Source organism: Hemitrygon akajei, chromosome 16 (assembly GCF_048418815.1).
Source record: "Hemitrygon akajei chromosome 16, sHemAka1.3, whole genome shotgun sequence".
Classification (NCBI taxonomy): Eukaryota; Metazoa; Chordata; class Chondrichthyes; order Myliobatiformes; family Dasyatidae; genus Hemitrygon; species Hemitrygon akajei.
In genome coordinates, this window is record NC_133139.1 from 88,913,987 (window position 1) to 88,932,200 (window position 18,214).

General features: G+C 42.4%; 1 protein-coding gene across 4 annotated transcripts in view; it reads right to left on the bottom strand.

The window, feature by feature from the left end:
* The window catches only part of khsrp (KH-type splicing regulatory protein), a 76,992-nt gene that overhangs the window by 15,552 nt on the left and 43,226 nt on the right, over positions 1 to 18,214 (bottom strand). For 2 of the 4 annotated variants that reach the window (XM_073069400.1, XM_073069399.1), the window contains exons 15-20: positions 18,060 to 18,160; positions 16,378 to 16,475; positions 14,819 to 14,935; positions 13,862 to 13,945; positions 13,287 to 13,367; positions 6,467 to 9,327 (exon numbers count right to left, since the gene is read on the bottom strand). In XM_073069400.1, the coding sequence (XP_072925501.1) occupies positions 9,113 to 9,327; positions 13,287 to 13,367; positions 13,862 to 13,945; positions 14,819 to 14,935; positions 16,378 to 16,475; positions 18,060 to 18,160 (696 nt within the window). In that variant the 3' untranslated portion in view covers positions 6,467 to 9,112. Of the gene's footprint in view, positions 1 to 6,466; positions 9,328 to 13,286; positions 13,368 to 13,861; positions 13,946 to 14,818; positions 14,936 to 16,377; positions 16,476 to 18,059; positions 18,161 to 18,214 lie in introns of those variants that run through there. The other 2 variants (XM_073069401.1, XM_073069403.1) reach the window with 2 other exon arrangements.

Below are 18,214 nucleotides of genomic sequence, written 5' to 3' on the forward strand. Positions count from 1 at the left end.
GAGCTAAGAAACTGCAAGGGGAAAAAATAACCTTGATGGAAGTTATTTACAGCCCTCTGAAAAGTAGTCAGGATAAGACAGCGTGAGATAGAAAAAGCATGTCAAAAAGTCGGGGGGAGGGGTTCAATATGCAGATAGATTGGGAAAATCAAGCTTATGCTGCAGCTCAAGAGAAAGGATTTGCAGAATGCATCTGAGATGGGTTTTTGGAGCAGCTTGTGGTTGAGCCAAATAAGGGATCAGTAATTCTGGATATGATTAAGGAGCTTAATGTAACGGAGCCCTTAGGTAACACTGACCATAATATGACAGAATTCACTCTGCAATTTGAGAGGGAGGAGCTAAAGTCAGACGTATCAGTACTGCAGTAGAGAGAAGGGAATTATAGAGGCATGAGAGAGGAGCTGGCCAAAGTTGATTGAAAGGAGACACTGACAGGGATGGCAGCAGAGCAGCAATGGCTGGAGTTTCTGGGAGCAAATCGGAAGGTGCGGGCAATATAGATACATCCCAAAGAGGAAGTATTATAAAAGGCGGGATGGTGCATCTGTGGCTGACAAGGAAAGTCAAAGTCAACATAAAAGCAAAAGAGAGGGCATATAATAGAGCAAAAATTTGTGGGAAGTTAGAGGAACGAGGAATGTTTCAAAACCAACAGAAGACAATTAAAAAACCCATGTAATGCCCTGGTTAAGATTTCTACTACTAAGCTGAGTATTCTATTTTAGCAGTTTTCTGTAAAAGCAGTGTGATCTGCTGGAAATAGTGTTCTGATTTCGGCTAAAGATAAGGAGCCACGAAGTCCAACTTGGGAATTTCAGCCAATCAGGATGGTGGGATGTGAGAGAGCGCTGTGGGGAAGTTTTCTGAAGGACGGCAGTTTGGGTCAGCGTCTTTTGGCGGGAGCTGAGGAGCGCAGCACAAGGGAAGAACCATAGAATGCTGTTGTCCCCATTGCAAGAAGTGTTCTGTATAGATGAATGACTCCTGGGAGGAAGGGTCAATACTTCTGAGAGACAGCCAGTATAATCTAGATAGTCTTCGAGGGAAGTTTGGAATATGGCAGATGCTTTCACAGAATGTGGGTCCAGCGTGCAAGTGAAGAGATACACCCCCAGCTCCTCCAGAATGAGCTCAAACCTTTATGTGCATATTGAACTGGTTCAACTGTAATGGACCTCTTTTTCTGTAATTGTTTGCTAAAATTGAAAATTTGGTAAATATACTTTCTCTATAGTTATATGCTGGTGTACAATCTGTCATTTCTGGGCATTTGCTACAACCCATGTTCCTTAATTGGAACATCCTAACATCCCTGTTTGGTTGAACCCCAAATCACACCGGCCCGAGATGTATATGGTTTTTGAAAGACTGCTTTCTCACACTGTTGAGTCTTGTGGTTTTTAGCAGAGTTAGCTAATGACCCAAGTTGGTGTATAAGCCCCAGTGAGAGGGTTTCACCCCTAAGGGAGGAACAGATGAAATATGAAAGTAAGCTAGCAAATAGAAGAAAACAATGACACCAAACGTTTTTTCAGATATATAAAAGATAAGGATATTGGACCACTGAAAAATTTTAGTGGAGAGGTAGTAATAGGGATAAGGAAAGGGCAGACAAATTGAATAAGTATTTTGCATCAGTCTTTACTGTGGAAGACACTAGTAGTATGCTGAAAGTTGTGAGTACCAAGGGGCAGAAGTGAGCACAGTTGCTGTTACTAGGGAGATGGTGCTTTGGAAACTGAAAGGTCTGAAGGTAGATAAGCCACGTGGATTCAAAAAGGGGTAGCTGACGTGATTGGGGAGGCATTTTGAATGATATTTTAAGAATCAATAGTCTGGCATGGTTCAGAAATTTCAAATGCCACTCCACTCTTCAAGAAGGGAGGGAGGCGGAAGAAAGAAGATGATAATAGGCCAGTTATCCTGACCCAGTGGTTGATAAGATGTTGAAGTAGATTGTTAAGGATGTGGTTTCAGAGTGCTTGGAGGCACGTAACAAAATCCTTAAGATGATGAGAGGCATTGGTCGTGTGGATAGTCAGAGGCTTTTTCCCAGGGCTGAAATGGTTAACAGAATAGGTCACAATTTTAAGGTGCTTGGAAGTAGGTATAAAGATGTTTTTTTTTAAACGCAGGAAGTGGTGAGTGCGTGGAATAGCCTGCCGACGACGGTGGTGGAGGCAGATTCGATAGGGTTTTTTAAGAGCATCCTAGATAGGTACATGGAGCTATGGGTATGGGCAACCTTAGGTAATTTCTAAAGTAAGTAATTGTTTGGCGCAGCATTTTGGGCCAAAGGGCCTGTTCTGTGCTGTAGGTTTTCCATGTTCTAAAAACATAGAATTGGTGAATGTTGTGCAATTGGATTTTCAGAAGGCATTTGACGAGGTGCCATACGTGAGACTGCTAAACAAGGCAAGAGCCAAGGGTATTACAGGAAAGATAATAGCACGGACAGAGCATTGCTGATCAGCAGGAAGCAGACTGGGAATAAAGGGATCCTTTTCGGATTGACTGCCGGTGACAAGTGGTATTTCACAGGGGTCTAAGTTGGCACTACTTTTCTTTTGTGCTGTATGTCAACTAGTTGGATGATGAAATTGATGGATTTGTGGCTAATTTTGCTGACAATATGAAGATGGGTGAGAGACAGGTAGTTTTGAGAGCAGAGAGGCTGCAATACCTAGATTAGGAGAATGATCAGAGGTGGCAGATGGAATGAAGTGTCAGGAAGTGTATGGTCATGCACTTCAATAGAAGGAATAAAAGCATAGATTATTTTTAAAACAGAAAATTCAGATATCCGAGCTGCAAAAGGATTTGGAAGTTTTCGTGCAGGATACAATAAAGGTTAATTTATAGGTTGAATCAGTGGTGAGGAAGGAAAATGCAATGTTAGCATTAATTTCACTAGGACTAGAATCTAAAAGCAAGGATATAATGCTAATTCTGTATTGATTGGTGAGGCCTCACTTGAAGTATTGAGAGGAGTTTTGGGGCCCCTTATTCAAAAATGGATGTGCTGAAACTGTAGAGGCTTCGGAGGCGGTTCATGAGAACGATTCCAGGAAGTAAAGGGTTAACATATGCATGAGGAGTGTTTGATGGCTCTGGGCCCATTCTCACCCGAGTTTAGAAGAATGAGGGGAATCTCATTGAAGCTTATCAATCATTGAAAGGCCAAGATACAATGGATGTGAAGAGGATGGTTCCTTTGATGAGGCAGTCTAGGACCAGAGGGCAGAGTCTCAAAATAGAGGGACATCCATTTAGAACGGAGATGAGGAATTTCTTTAGCTGGGGGTGGCAAATCTGTGGAATTCTTTGTCACAGGCAGCAGCTCTGCAGGCCAGGTCTCAGAGTGCACTTAAGGCAGAGGTTCATGGGTTCTTGTTTAGTCAGGGTGTGAAAGGTTTATGGGGAGAAGGCAGAAGAATGGGGTTAATCAGGAAAATGGTAAATATACCCATGATGAAATGACAGAGCTGGCCTAATTGTGCTTCTATATCTTATGGTCTTTAAGGTACTGCACTGATGCCTCCTTTTGATGTGATTTTTAAACTGCAGCTCTTTCTGCTCTTTAGTGGTTCTTCTTTGTCCAAAGGTACCATCTTACAGAGCAGGGGAATTACCCCTTCATTCCTTCTAATACTTACTGCTCTCTTTCAGTACTTTTAAACCAGATGACCTGGTCAATATGCGGAACCCACCCCCTCACCCTCCAACACTACTTCCATTTCCTGTTATAGTATAGGCCACTCCTATGCCTTATGGATATACAAATAATCTATGTATATCTTATGTATTCATATTTTTATTATTTATTGATTGTTGTGCTGCATTGTATGCAAAGTAACAATTATTTCATTCTTTTTACATTTGTGTACTGTTAATGACATTAAACAAGTTGAAAGAAATTGCCAATTACAAACTGGTTCATTGCTCCCTACAACAGTGATTGCACTTCAGTTCACATTTTGAAGTTGAGGCCAGCACAGATCAGCCATGATCATTTTCAATGATGGGGCAGGCTTGAGGGGCCCGGTGGCTTGTTTCCATTTTGTGTTGGCTGTTCCAACTGCACTGGGGTGTTCCAAGAGGGATTAAAGAACACAGGAGTAAGCTTTCTGGTCACTGGTCTGCTAGTCACCAAGAATAACCTATCTCTGCTCTTGTTAACCCCTTCCCATGCCCTTTTACACACTTGCGCAAATGCCCTCTCTTCCCAACCCCTAAATGTCCCAAATCCATGATGCACTATTGATCTCGATGTTCAAAGTAAATGATTACATACATGTCATCATACATTCATTCTCCTGTGGGCATACTCAGCAAATCTATAGAACGGTATCTGTAACCGAATCCATGACAGATCAGCCAGAGTACAGAAATGTCCACAAACTGTGCAAATGCAAATATAAATAAATAACAATAAATAACATGAACATGAAACAACAAGACAGAGCCCTTAAAGTGAGATCATCGGTTGTGGGAACATCTCAATGGATGGGCAATTGAGTGTAGTTATCACCTTTGTTCAAGAGCCTGATGACAGTGGGGTAGTTATTGTAACTAATGGGAAGATGCAATTTTTCCTTTTAGCACTAGCACCAATTCAAACATTGTAAATTAAAACACTGTAAATACAACCAATTAATCAACATTGTCCTTTTAAAATGCTGACTGATACTTTATACACAGGATGTGGAACACCATGAGCAGGGGCAACATGAGCTTGTGAAGGATACTATAAAAATTACTAGTTTATTTCCTGGACCAAGTTATATAATTCAATCAAGGTCAGCCGGAACTGAATTGAATGGCCGAAGTTTTGAGGATGAATGGCCACTTTTGAGTTCGATCAACAGGTGGCAGAACAGTATTAAAATTCCACACATCACAGCAAAAAGAGCGCCACCTACCGGCAAAACTCTCCATAAAATGATGGCCACTGTCACATCAGTTTGACTGAAGAACAGCATTAAGAGCAACCAAGCCTGAAATGGCCATCAATACCAGGGTTAAATCTGCATTTTGCTGTCTGCAGTAAACACATTAACACTGGTTGGAAGAGAAATCAATCTTCTTGGGATTTCAGCCTGATTAACTATAGGAAATGCACTGTGCCCCAAATCTAGCCTATACCTATACCACAAGATACAGTACAAAACAACATTTTAGTCCCAGTGACCCAGGTTTAATTCCCATCACTGCCTGTAAGGAGTTTGTATGTGCTCCCCGTGACCTCGTGGGTTTCCTCTGGGTGCTCCTGTTTCCTCCCAGTCCAAAGCCTACTGGTTAGTAGGTTAATTGATCATTGTAAGTTGTCCCATGATTAGGCTCAGTTTAAATCATGGTGACACGACTCGAAGGGCAGGGAGGGCCTACTCCACTCTGCATCTTGATGGAAAAAAATAAGGTCACGTACACAAGGTATTCCAGGACAGATGGGCAAGTGATGGCCTCTCAGCTCCGATATCCTGACATCCAGTCGTGTCTGTGTGGAGCTTGCACTCTGATCCCATGGGTTTCCTGCCACAGTAAGAACATGCAGGTTGATGGACTGAATGTTCACAGTAAATTACTGCTAGTGAGTGCTAGAATCTGGGGAGGGAAGTTAGGAATGTAAGGAGATTAAATCACAGAGAAGGGCCAGTGTAAATGCGGCCTATTTCCATGCTGTCAGGATGAGAGTAAAGCTCATCAAAATTGCTGTCTGATCCAGCCATCCTGGCCAATGTGATTCCAGTACCCCAGGTGTTGTAGAGCTATTCCAACTCTCTGAAACAGGCCATTAAGCAGGGTTCAGTGGACATCTAGGATAGACAAGTGCTAGCCTTGCTGGTACCATACACACCCTGTAAATGGATAAAGCCTGAGAGATCACATCTTCAGGCAGAGAGCAGAGAAAACAAACCTCAGCAAATGTATTTCCTGGCCTGGCACGACAACCTGACATACAGCAAAAGTCACTCAGCAAAATGCCAGTCATTCTGCATCAATTCTCAAGCACCTTATAGCCAGTGATTGAAGACCCTGTGTTTCAGGTATAACAGCCCTCTGCAGAGGTAATGTCAACAATTCAACTGCAGCTCCATGCCCACCCAATGCTAGTGTGATCCAATCATACATGCAGTCAGTCAAAAATAATTTAGTGTTACTTTTCTCAAAGCCAGTAACATGGTTAAACCCAGAAGGATGTCACTGTCCAGCCCTGTAGTGACAGAAAGGAACACAACCTGCCTAGGCACGGCATTTCAAAGGTCAATTGTGCACTTCCACTACCCCTATTCCCGTCCCGAAAGCAACTGCAGACAAGACCCCTATCCCAAACCCAAATCAAACAGCAGACAAGCAACCATACGTGTGACATTGGGACCTGCTCGCCAAACGCCTGCATCTTCGGTGCCACGAACAGAGACCAACGAGCTTGAGACAAGGCAGAAGCATCATAGTAAAGAGCCACTGTTTTAATATCATTTATTGTGAAGTGTAAAACGAGCGGTAAAAAGTAAAAACCAAGCTTACATTGTTTTTCTTTTAAACCTTAACAGACAACAAGATGCAAAAAACAGACCAGCAGCCATTTTCAGTGTAATGGATTTGATTTCAACAGTACATTGTCTGGAATGTTCAACTATCTTCAACTAAAAGCCGAGTGATCTATATTTAAAATAAAAACAAAAAAGTAGTATCCTGAATTTTTCACTCCCCCCCCCCCATCCATTTTTTTGTTTTTTTTTTCTCTCTCCTGTAGACGGACTGAATCTGAAGTTGGAGCTGAGCTTAATCTACCTCCTACACTGGCTCAACATGAACGTCTTTAAACAGTGATAGGGAACCTAAGCCTATGGATCTTCATCAGTCTGCATCATTGTTAAAAGGAATATTCTTCCCGACGATACTGCAATCGTCCCCCGTTTGCTTCACTGTGTCTGTGGGAGAGAAAATATTTAATGTGGAAATTAGTGGGATGATACAATAGGGAATCCATCTTGTCAGATGATGCATTCCTATGGCAGATTCATTTGAATATAGTTAAGTGTGAGGTATTACATTTTGGTAGGAAAAAGGCCATATATTGCTGGGATAGAAGTACAAAAAGGAGTAGGGAAACGGGGATACAAAGCGTGCACAGATAGAGACGCAGGTTAACAAGGCAGAAGAAGTGCAAAACAAAGCATCAGGGCAGATTTCTAGAATTACAGAATGAAAATCAGACATAAAATGTGTAGAACTTTTCCCTCACAGAGCATGGGTTTAGTCTCCACGTTACTAAAGAGGTAGTGAGGAAAGTGTAACAAAGATTTACAGGCAACACCAAAATGGGGAGGTTTATAGCCATCAGAAAGATAGAACACAGCGGCTCTTTTCACTGGAAGACAAACGAACAAGGGGGCGCGGGGTGGGCTGACACAAGATAATAAAACGTTTTGACAGAGTAGGTGCAGTTGAATCCATCTGCTGCCAAGCCCAAAAGCAGGAGCTAGCAACCTAAGAATCAACAATAAACCCCCAAGGAGAATTCAAAGGAATCCAGAGCGGCAGAATAGAAAGAACACTTCTGCAGGAGGAGTGAGGCAAAAGCAGTGCATTTAAGCTGAGTAAGCATAAGGGAGAAGAGTGGTTACAATGGATGGGCTAAAATACAAGACTAGTATGGAATGGCTGATCCCAAAGCCCATTTCTGTTCTATAGGCTCAACATGATTCATCTTAATAATGCTCATGGTTAAAATTTAGATCTAACCATAAGCCACTGATCTAAATGGACAAATTTCTAGCTAATTACAACTATTTATAAACCTGATGTCAGAGGGCCTTTTATCTGCATTAAACTTAAGGCTTCTTAGCGGGAACTGGCACTTTTCTTGTGATAATGTAGAGTCTGCATCTGTTTCAGGTGAAGTCTACATACAGGATTGAGAAGAATGAGATAACTAGGTAGCCCCTTCAATGAGCAAGCACTGGCACAAATTGGCCAAGCAGCCACCTTCTGTGGTGAAAGTTCTGATGTCTCTGCCGGTCAGTGCCCGAGATTACAACTTAACTCCATGTAAAGAACCTGTAAAGTAAAGGCATTTCTCTGCTATTTTCAATCCATCACACAAACTGACTTTGTAAGTTCCACGTTGACCAGAGGTCAAAACATGTGACGGGAAAGATATGAAATCGGAGATGGCTTCCAGTCACTGATGAATCACATCCTCACGTGTCGGACAATGAAAATCTTCAACAGGTCTGTGTGTCCAACCGAAAGTAGCATATCTTGCTGTGAACAACCTCACGTATCAGTCTTATTCTGCTGCTTCACTGAACCTTCGAAGGTGAGAAGTAAAGAAGCGGTGTACAAGTACAGATCACAAGATTTCTGTCGTTGGGAGTGACAGTTCAGGAGTCACTGGCAGTAGGATCATTGTGACTGCTTTTCTAGAAGCATGTAACATCCCATTTTTGAAGTAATAAATGAACATAGCAGACATTGTATGGATAAACTGCTGATGACAGTACAATTGGGAGAAAGTAGCAATAAACCAAACAGAACCATAAATGTGAGGGGGGGAGGAGGGGGAATGTGGGGCGCGCGAGAGAGAGAGAGAGAGAGAGAGAGATAGATGGGGGAGCGGGGCGCGCGAGGGGGGGGACGTGGGGCACGCCAGAGAGGGGGGAGATTGGAAGAAAGAAAGAAAAAAGGTGAACCAATTGCAAGAGAAAGTGTAGAAAAGGTTAAAAGCAAGAGGAAATGCCCATTTTGCACTACTGAAATGCTTCTGGGAAGTGCCATCAACATGAAGTAGCCACATATTGCTGGGAAAGTAAAGCCTCAACCATTTACACTATTAATTTCAGTGCTTAGTTCAAAGATGGAATGATTGCATGTATTGGTTCTGCTGAGTAGCAAGTTGCTGAGGGGGAGAGAACAGGAACAAGAGAAAGGAGGAAGTGTGCAGGTGGGTCACCCCACTGACTGTGAATTGCCTGGTCTGAGACACCGAGTTCCAGACTGAGCTTAACAGGCCGGTTTCAGTTGGTTGTAGCCACAGTACTGTGATGACTGAGTGAAGGCAGAGCCATGTCCAGTAGGCACCACTGCTGCAAGAAGAACAGAGCTAAAACCTGTAGGGAGGAGGGAGTTGCGGACGTACCGGTTGCCCTTGCTGTGTGGGTGGTTGCTGGGGAGCAGGTTGTGGTGCCCCCGGTTGACCATAGTATGCTGCCTGCTGCCTGTAGTACTCAGCCCAGGCTGCACTGTAATCCGGCTGGGCTCCAGGCTGTGGGGCCGCTGCTGCTGCTGCCGCTGCCGCTGCCCCCTGGGCGCTCTGAGCTGTGGAAGAGACAGGAACTTTCAATATGCATAAACCCCGAACAAACAGCAACTCCTCCCCTACAGCTCGGCACACTCAACGGCCACTTTATTAGGTATACTTACACACATGCAGACATTAACGCAAATATCTAATCATGTGGCAGCAACTCAAAGCATAAAAGTATGCAGATATAGTCAATCGGTTCAATTACTGTTCAGACATCATAATGGGGACAAAACGTGATCTCAGTAACTTTGACTGTTGGTGCCAAACGGAACGGTCTCAGTATCTCATAAACTGTTGATTTTCTGAGATTTACACGCACACTATCTAGTTTTCACAAAATATTAAAAAAATTTTAAAAGCAGTGCGCAGATCTGTGGGCAGAAGTACCTTGTCAATAAGAGGTCAGAAGAGAATGGCCAGATTAATTCAAGCTGACAGGAAGGCAACGGTAACTCAAATAACCACTCGTTACTACAATAATGTCATGCAGAAGAATGTACAACACATCGAACCTAGAAGTGGATGGGCTACAACTGTAGAAGACCACAAACATACTGGAGGTTCCAAATAAAGTAGCCACTAAATATCATACAACACACACAAAATGCTGGTGGAACACAGCAGGCCAGGCAGCATCTACAGGAAGAAGCACTGTCGACATTTCGGGCTGAGACCCTTCATCAGGACTAACTAAAAGGAGAGATATTAAGAGATTTGAAAGTAGTGGGGGGGAGGGGGAAATGCAAAATGATAGAAGACCGGAGGGGGTGGGGCGAAGCTAAGAGCTGGAAAGGTGATTGGCGAAAGTGATACAGAGCTGGAGAAGGGAAAGGATCATGGGACAGGAGGCCTCGGGAGAAAGAAAGGGGGGAGCACCAGAGGCAGATGCTAAATATGTCAGGGATGGGGTAAGAAGGGGAGGAGGGGCATTAACAGAAATAAATAAATATCATTCTCCTTTTAAGTAGTTTCTAAAATACATCCAAGGAAAACAATTGAGATGTACACTGTTTGCAGAAGAGTTTAAATCTTATGGCCTTTCGTTTTCTTATTAATGAAGCGCACAAGCTGAATGCAGCTTTATACTTCCAGCCTCTGATTATCTTCCTGCCCTACAAACAACAGGCATCTCTTGCATCCAGTCTTGTGCGGGGCGGGGGAGTGGGGGGTCTTTAATGTTTCTATCATTCATTCTATGGGGTTTCTTGTTTCGTGGGTGTTTGTGAAGAGTAAGAATTCTAGGTTGTATATACTGTGTACATTCTCTTATGAAAATCGATCTGTGTTGTTTTCAGCTCACACTGAGCAAACATACAAGAGAGAAGGAGATACCTAATAAAGTGGCCACATCCTGGTCATGCTGCAGCTATGGATTCCAGTTAATTAGGTCACTTCAGGACTAGTACAATTTGGCCCAATTAAGCAGCTACCCAATTAGTCGAAGTTGCATTGGAAGTAGTCAAAAGGCATAAAAATGAAACTACTGAGTAACAATTTGTGTATTTAAATGAAATACAGAATAAATTATAACACTACCAATGACTCTACAGTACTATAACACTGTATTAGTTATCAATAGAGGAATTCATCTGTCATGTTTTGATTGACTGTAAATGAACAAAATCAGCACAGACACCTAGTGCAGATACTGGACTGTCTTCATACAATGCTTTCAACAGCTGCATTCTCCAAATCTTCACTTTCATTGTAATATTCAAGATGATTGCTGATAACTTCGTAATTCCTAACGTGAAGTAGTAAAATTGTTCCATTTTAACCCCCTGCTGTATCTGGCATTTTCAAGCTGGAATTCTTGAAACCACAGTGAGCAAAATGGTGCTGAACTGCCTTACTGATTATTCCTTACCAACCACCAGTGATAAAAACCACTGCTTTTTGAACACAAACACATGCAACTGATGCTATTAAAAGCTGATCACTCTAAGCATGGTATAGCGTTTTAACAGCCACACAAGTTAGAAACTGTTTGGAAACAGCTTCTTCCTCAATTAAGCAGCATAGTATCCCAAATAAAAGAAAACAAGGCTATTTTCTTGATTTCGTTTTTGTTAAGAATTGTCCCAAACCAGAATTCACAGTACATCCCAAATAATAAATTATAATACTTTACACAAGGGAAGGTTCCTACGGTTGGATAAGCTCCCACTACCTATAAAGTGCTCCAAATGGCGTGCATCACTAACAGTCTCTGACAACCAAGTCCAACTCCTGGCCTTCACATGTGGCTTAGCTACTAGGCCTGACGGAACTTGTTTCTACTGACTAGAGAAGAGGCAAAGGTGGACCACTAGTGCCTCAAAAACAGTTGCTTCGGGCAGGTGGGGCTCATCAGCCTTGGCAGCCCACCTTGGAGAAGGAAAACTCTGATTTTAGACCACCATTGCCTTGTGGCCATACCCACCCATGGGAAAGGCTTCAGGAGTAAACCCCGAGGAAGAAATCCGGAGCTGGGTTCCCTAAAGCAGTTTAATGTTGTTTACAACTTCACTCTGGCAACCTCTACGACGACACTGGTGCCAAACTGTATCGGCACTTGCCCTGCCCCTGGACTATATCAGTGACGTGGAGAGGGGGAACCCGCTGCATGGGCAACAGCCGGTTCTTCAAATCTTCCCGCCCAGGCTTGCACCCTGGAGAGGACACAGTCCACCAGAGGCACAAACCCCTGATCCCCTGGGTTCGACAGCTGTCTACTACTACACAAGGGCAAAGAAAGAGCTGAAAGTGCCTGCCAACCAGAGACCTGCCTGTCTGGCTGAGTTGAGTTTTTTTTTTAAGGAATCTCTTTTAAACAGACCACAACAGGACAGTATAGACCCTTTGACCCTATAATGCTATGCCAACCTTAACTTTAAGATCAATCTAACTCTTCCTTCCTACATAACCCTTCATTTCTTTTCATCTAGGTGTCATTAAAGAGTCTTTAATGCCTCTACCACCACCCTTGGCTCTACGCACCCCCCACCACTCTGTATAGAGCTTACCTCTGACATCCCACCCCCATATACTTTGCTACAATCATCTTAAAAGTTAGTCCCCATGGTATTAGCCCTGAGAAAGTGTCTCTGGCTAGCCACCTGATCTGAGCCTCTTATCATCTTGTACACCTCTGTCAAGTCACCTCTTATCCACCCAATATGTATTAAAAAAAAACAGGAGACATAGAGAGGATGCTTCCAATGATGGCACTGCCTCAGAATAGAAGAGTGTCTCTTTGCAACAGAGACGAGGAGTAATTTCTTTTGCCTTAGGGCAGTGAATCTGTGGAATTCACGGCCACAGGTGGCTGTGGAGGACAAGTCATTGGGTATATTTAAAAGGAGATAGGTTCTTGATTAAGGGCAAAGGCTATGGGGAGAAGGCAGGACACTGAGGATGAGAGGAAAATAAATCAGCCATGATTGAATGGCAGACCAGACTTGATGGGATGAAATGCCTAAATTCTGCTCCTGTATCTTATGGTCTGCACAACATCCTCAGAAATATAAATCCCGCAAGCAACATTAACCATCAAAACATTATGTTCATTAGTGATAGATATTGGTGCATATAATTTGGCTACCACATTCAGTATGTTACAATAGCAGCAACTAAACAGTAATATTTCATTGGATATCAACTGCTTTAAAATGCTTTTTACAGTGTTCAAGGTGCTACTGGGATGGAAGCATTACTTCTAGAGCCGAAATAGAGAACACTGGAAGCTTCAAACTATAGCCTCACAGATCTGAATATTGATATCATGAGGCTGAAAAGGAGACCAGTTTTCAGTCAACACACCTCATCTCTAAGGGGAATTTTATTCTGCGATTGACAACAAAGTACCTTTAGATAAACCAAGGCATTGTCTGCTCTTTGAATCCTATGTAAAAAACACCATCAACAAATTCAAGAAAACGTTTCTCAAGGCCTTTATGTATAGTAAGAAAGACAAGGGCAGCGTACTTACCTTGTTTCTTATAGTACTCCTCCCATGCCTTTGTATAATCCTGCTGAGGACCTGGCTGCTGGCCAGGCTGGTTCTGCTGGCCTGCAAAATCAAACTCAGACTTTAGCTAAAGCTGTCCAAAGGAGGGAAGAGTGATAGATGAAGAAAGCCACTTTGGTCCATCTGACATTGGGTAGCTGCACTAAAGTGTGGACAGTATTGCAGAAAAACTGGAATGTTCGTCACAGTATTACTGGTTACTCAGATGTATACGCCAACAGCAGCATAGACTAGCACACCTCACAAGAACAGATTGGAACCAAATGGGCTCAATGTGCTCACGGTGCAGGCTCAATGCTCCCCATCTGAGGTATTCAGCATTAAATTACAGGTACGGTCAAGGCAACCAGAAGGCAGAGGAGAAATACTTTATCAAGTGTGAAGTCTTAACAGTGGAGTTTTGGAAAACACTACAAAATTATCTTTGTGATGACAGAGGCAAGCATTCTGGATGAGAGATGGAAAAGAAAGGCTTCAACACAACAAGCCGAGTCTAATAGAGAAATAACCTCCAAAAGTAAATGAAAGATACCCACCTAGTTTCTTATAATATTCTTCCCATGCTTTAGTGTAATCAGGTTGACCTCCGGGACCTTGAACTGGAGGCTGCTGTGTTGGATCTGTTTAAAAAGGAGTTAAAATATAATTAAAGGATAACAGTAGTGTTTTTATAAGCACAAAAAGGCAGCAGCTTCAAATCTGAAAATGGAAAATGAAACCCAGGGCAGAATGTTATTCTGTCTGTGGCCCTTCATTTTAGAGGAGATGATTAATTAAAGTCATGCATCCGCTTCCTCAAATAGATGTACAAGATACCACAATTCTACTGGGAAGACATCTTCCATCCAACCAACACCTCTTGCTCAACCAATGTAAACAGAAGTGATGCCAGCTAAATACCATATCGTAACCTGTGGCAGCCTGCTCCATGCAAATTGCCTGCCAGGTTTCAATGGTAGCTATTTAAATAAACATCAACTGTAATTTGACACAGAAGCTGCGGAAGGAGTCAGAAATTCACGTCTAAGAAAGAGGTCTTACAAGGAAGCACTCATCAGCAATGGCATTTCACAGCAGTCCAGCCTGACGACTGCACTATGACTGTTTGCAAGTCGCTATCCTCCACTCACAGCAATTTTCTGGAGAAATTATCCTGCTTTAATGCAGAAGTTGCTGTAGTCCATTTCTTCTGCTCTTTAAAAGTTTGCTTGTGACAATCCAGTCTAAAGCTGATACCTGTGTTAGTGCAGTATTCTTCTAAAAGTTTACCAGGAGTGCAAGGTGTACTGCTTCCAAAAGTTCATCACCTGTTATAGAGGTGTGTTTTATTTAACAAATATCACCAGAAAATACAATTATTTTCCCTTCAACTCATTTTAAAATTACATTACTCAAAATTAAGGACAGATTAAGGTTTGATGACAACCATCATTGCAGCTTCCCTTAAAATTTACAAGGGAGTGGAGACAATGTGCAGCCTATCCACGTCTTACCTGGCCCTGGTGGAGCAGCAGCTGGCTGTTGGGGTGGGACAGGTGCGGGAGGCTGCTGATAATACTGTTGGTAATAGGCAGCCCAGGCAGCAGCATTTGGATCTCCAGGAGCTTTACCTGTACCACAAAAGACACTGTTAATATTCCACAAGATGATACAGGCCAAATTTTCAAAACAAAGCCTTCACCCCACCCACAGAAATGCGATCCACAATTGAAAGAGCCAGGGGGCCAAAAGCACAAGAGTTGGTTTTGCAGAAGGTACAAGACCTCATATGGGCAGGATGGGAAATTCCCATTTCCAATGGGAAAAGACAAAGAAACAAAGCTATGTGAGAAATACTCAGGTCAGACTGCATCTATAGAAAGAAAAAAAGGCAACATTTGAAGCAACACACAGAAAATGCTGGAGGAACTTCAGTCCTGAAGAAGGGTCTCAGCCCGCAATGTCATCTGTTAACTCCTTTCCATAGATGCTGTATGACCTGCTGAGTTCCTCCAGCATTATGTAAGTGTTCGTTTGGATTTCCAGCATCTGCAGATTTTCTCCTGTTTGAGATAGCATTTAAAGTCAAAGCTCCTTAGTCAGAATGACTTATCCCTTATCATTGATGGTAATAGCTGATCACCACAAACAATGACAATTGGGAATGGACAATTAATACCAATTAGTAACATCCACATCTCACAGAGTAATATAAACAACAATTCTGGCCTCTGAACTAAGCAGTCACTTTATATTCCACCAGCAGCACTATAGATTACTGCAGTATGGGCACCTAAGATCAAATACAAGCCCCCACAACCCAAATGCTATTAGAAGTGAGGAGATCTACAGTGACATTTGCTATTAAGAATTTTGATTTCCTATCATAATGCAATCAGCAAGAAATCTAAAGAGTTATAATCTACCAATTCAGACAACATTCCAGACACTCAAACACAATAGGGAATTGGGTAAATTCCTGAAAAGGAAAACCTTGCAAGCACACAAAGAACAAGTGAGCAATACTCAATGAGAACTAAGAAATAGAATAGGAAAATGGACCAAATGGCATTTTGTGTGATATTTCATGAATGTGAGAAAATGCACATTATCATTACAGAAGGTTTAATCATCAAATTCCAATAAAAATTCTTCATAAGACATAAATTTGTAGTTGTACAACTTATTCCATGAGTAAACTATTCTAAAATTGTGCACAGGAAAAGCTTTAGCTGAAATTTAATATTAAATCAGATTAAATTTGGTTAATGATGAGTAGATCTTAAGGAATGCAAGAGATTTCAGATGAAATTCCAGAACTCAGCAGTTAAAACAGCTGATAACAGTCGAAAAAAATGAAGAAAAAAATAGGTTGCAAAAAGGTCACGAGAAAACAGATGCTGGAGGGTTGTGGGACTGTAAAAGGAATACAGATTCAAGTGCCTCAGCTACATTTACATCTCAGCCAGTTCCTGCAGCAAGGGTTATCTGTGGGTTTGGAACAACTGCTTCTGAGCTCTTTGAAACCCTGGCTCAAACCCCGTGTACAAAGCGAGAGAACGTAAATAATTACTTGGGTCATGAGGTCCAGGCGGCTGCCACTGTTGGTACGTGTTTCCCCAACCCTGAGGAGGATATTGGTGCGGAGGAGGCGGGCCACCAGCAGCAGGGCTGTCAGGGAAGAATGCCAGTTAGATAGTTCATAACAACAATTACAGACCCCCCATGTATATTCACTTTTGTCTATGCAATGACTTCAACAGACGCCAGAAGACACCTACACAAAGGAAAAGAACAGAGACCTAAAGATTCTGTCACCTGATACAACTAGACTTTTTTTTAATTTATTGAGCCAAAGCGCAGAATAGTCCCTTCTGGCCCTTCAAACCACACTGCCCAGCAATCCCCTGATTTAACCCTTGCCTCATCATGGGACAATTCACAATGACCAATTAACCTACCAGACCCGTATATGGGAGGAAACCTGAGCACCCAGAGGAAACCCTTGCAGTCATGAGGAGAATGCACTTACAGGCAGCAGTAGGATTTGAACCCAGGTTGCCTGTACTGTAAAACGTAGTGCTGAACACTATGCTACCGCGCTGCCCTAACATCCCCTCTGAACTGGTACTTGTCAATTTGTTCATTCACTAGTCCACAATGCATACACACCAGCACAAAGTGCGCTGCCAGAGATACAGCAGGGGGATAAAATCTCCGAAGTGGAGAACGCACCACGTAAGGTATGCAGGGAATGGAGCCCACGTCACTTCCAATGTTCACGCTTGAGGCTCCTGCTTCAGCTATCAACAATAGCAAACAGCAGCAATTTTGGAAGGGGGAGGGTGGGGAGGATAAAAACAGACGGGCAATCGTACTTTCCTCCTGCACTGAGAATGCCAGTAAATGACACAACTCTGTTGGAATCTCTTGGGTTTTTTTTAAATAACAGAAATTAGTTTTTACTGACACATAACTTGTATTTTTAACAAACATGCATTTTTCACAATGTTGTGTTTTGCCTCCACCTACTGGTGGAAAAGCAGTATAGCATTTATGTAACATTTACCACCTTTTTATTTTTCATTGGCTAAGTGTTAGCACATGACACATGCTGTGATTGTGTGTAACTTTTCATTGGTTTCTTGTTATCTTAGGAATTGGCCTTTTTCTTAAGTATAAAGGTGCCAGGTTTTGCAAAGACACCATCTTTGTATCTTCTTTTCCTTTCTGTTTGCCTCAGTTTCATATGCTCTGCCTCATTTCCTTTGTTTACACTTTAAAATAAGCAACCATGAAGCAACAAGTTTTCACTCATTCATGGACTTCTAAAAGAACGTGGGGATTGGAAAAATCACTGAGATCTGACAACTCTTAGCCTGACTATGTGTGTTATTTCATTAAAAGATGCTGATTTATCCAACTTAACATTCCAAAGTAAGCACTAGCAACTCTGCTTCGGCATTATTACATCACAGTGACACCGAGCAAAGAAAGAGCAAGCTCCCCATTGTCTATGAATGACATCCTCTGATCAATGTTATTGACCCGGTAATGGTGGATGGGTATATTAGGCTTCAAGTTAAATTAGTAAGGAAGTAGTATCACTTACATAAGGTTAGAGACAGGCAAGTGAGAGTAAAAGCCTGGAATTACAAGTTATTGAATTGAAATAATTTTGCTCATTGCCTACCAGAATTCAACAACTGTAAAGAGCAAAGCTGCACTGATGCAATGAAGTATTTATTTACTTACTGGGGCGGAGGAGCTCCTGGAGGTCCTTGGGGGAAGGGTCCAGGCTGGAAGGGTCCCATAGGGCCACCAGGCATTGGGGGTCCAACAGGACATAAAGGACCCTGGAAAGGGAAACAAATTAGTATATTCCTATATGGATATTAAGCCATTGGGAC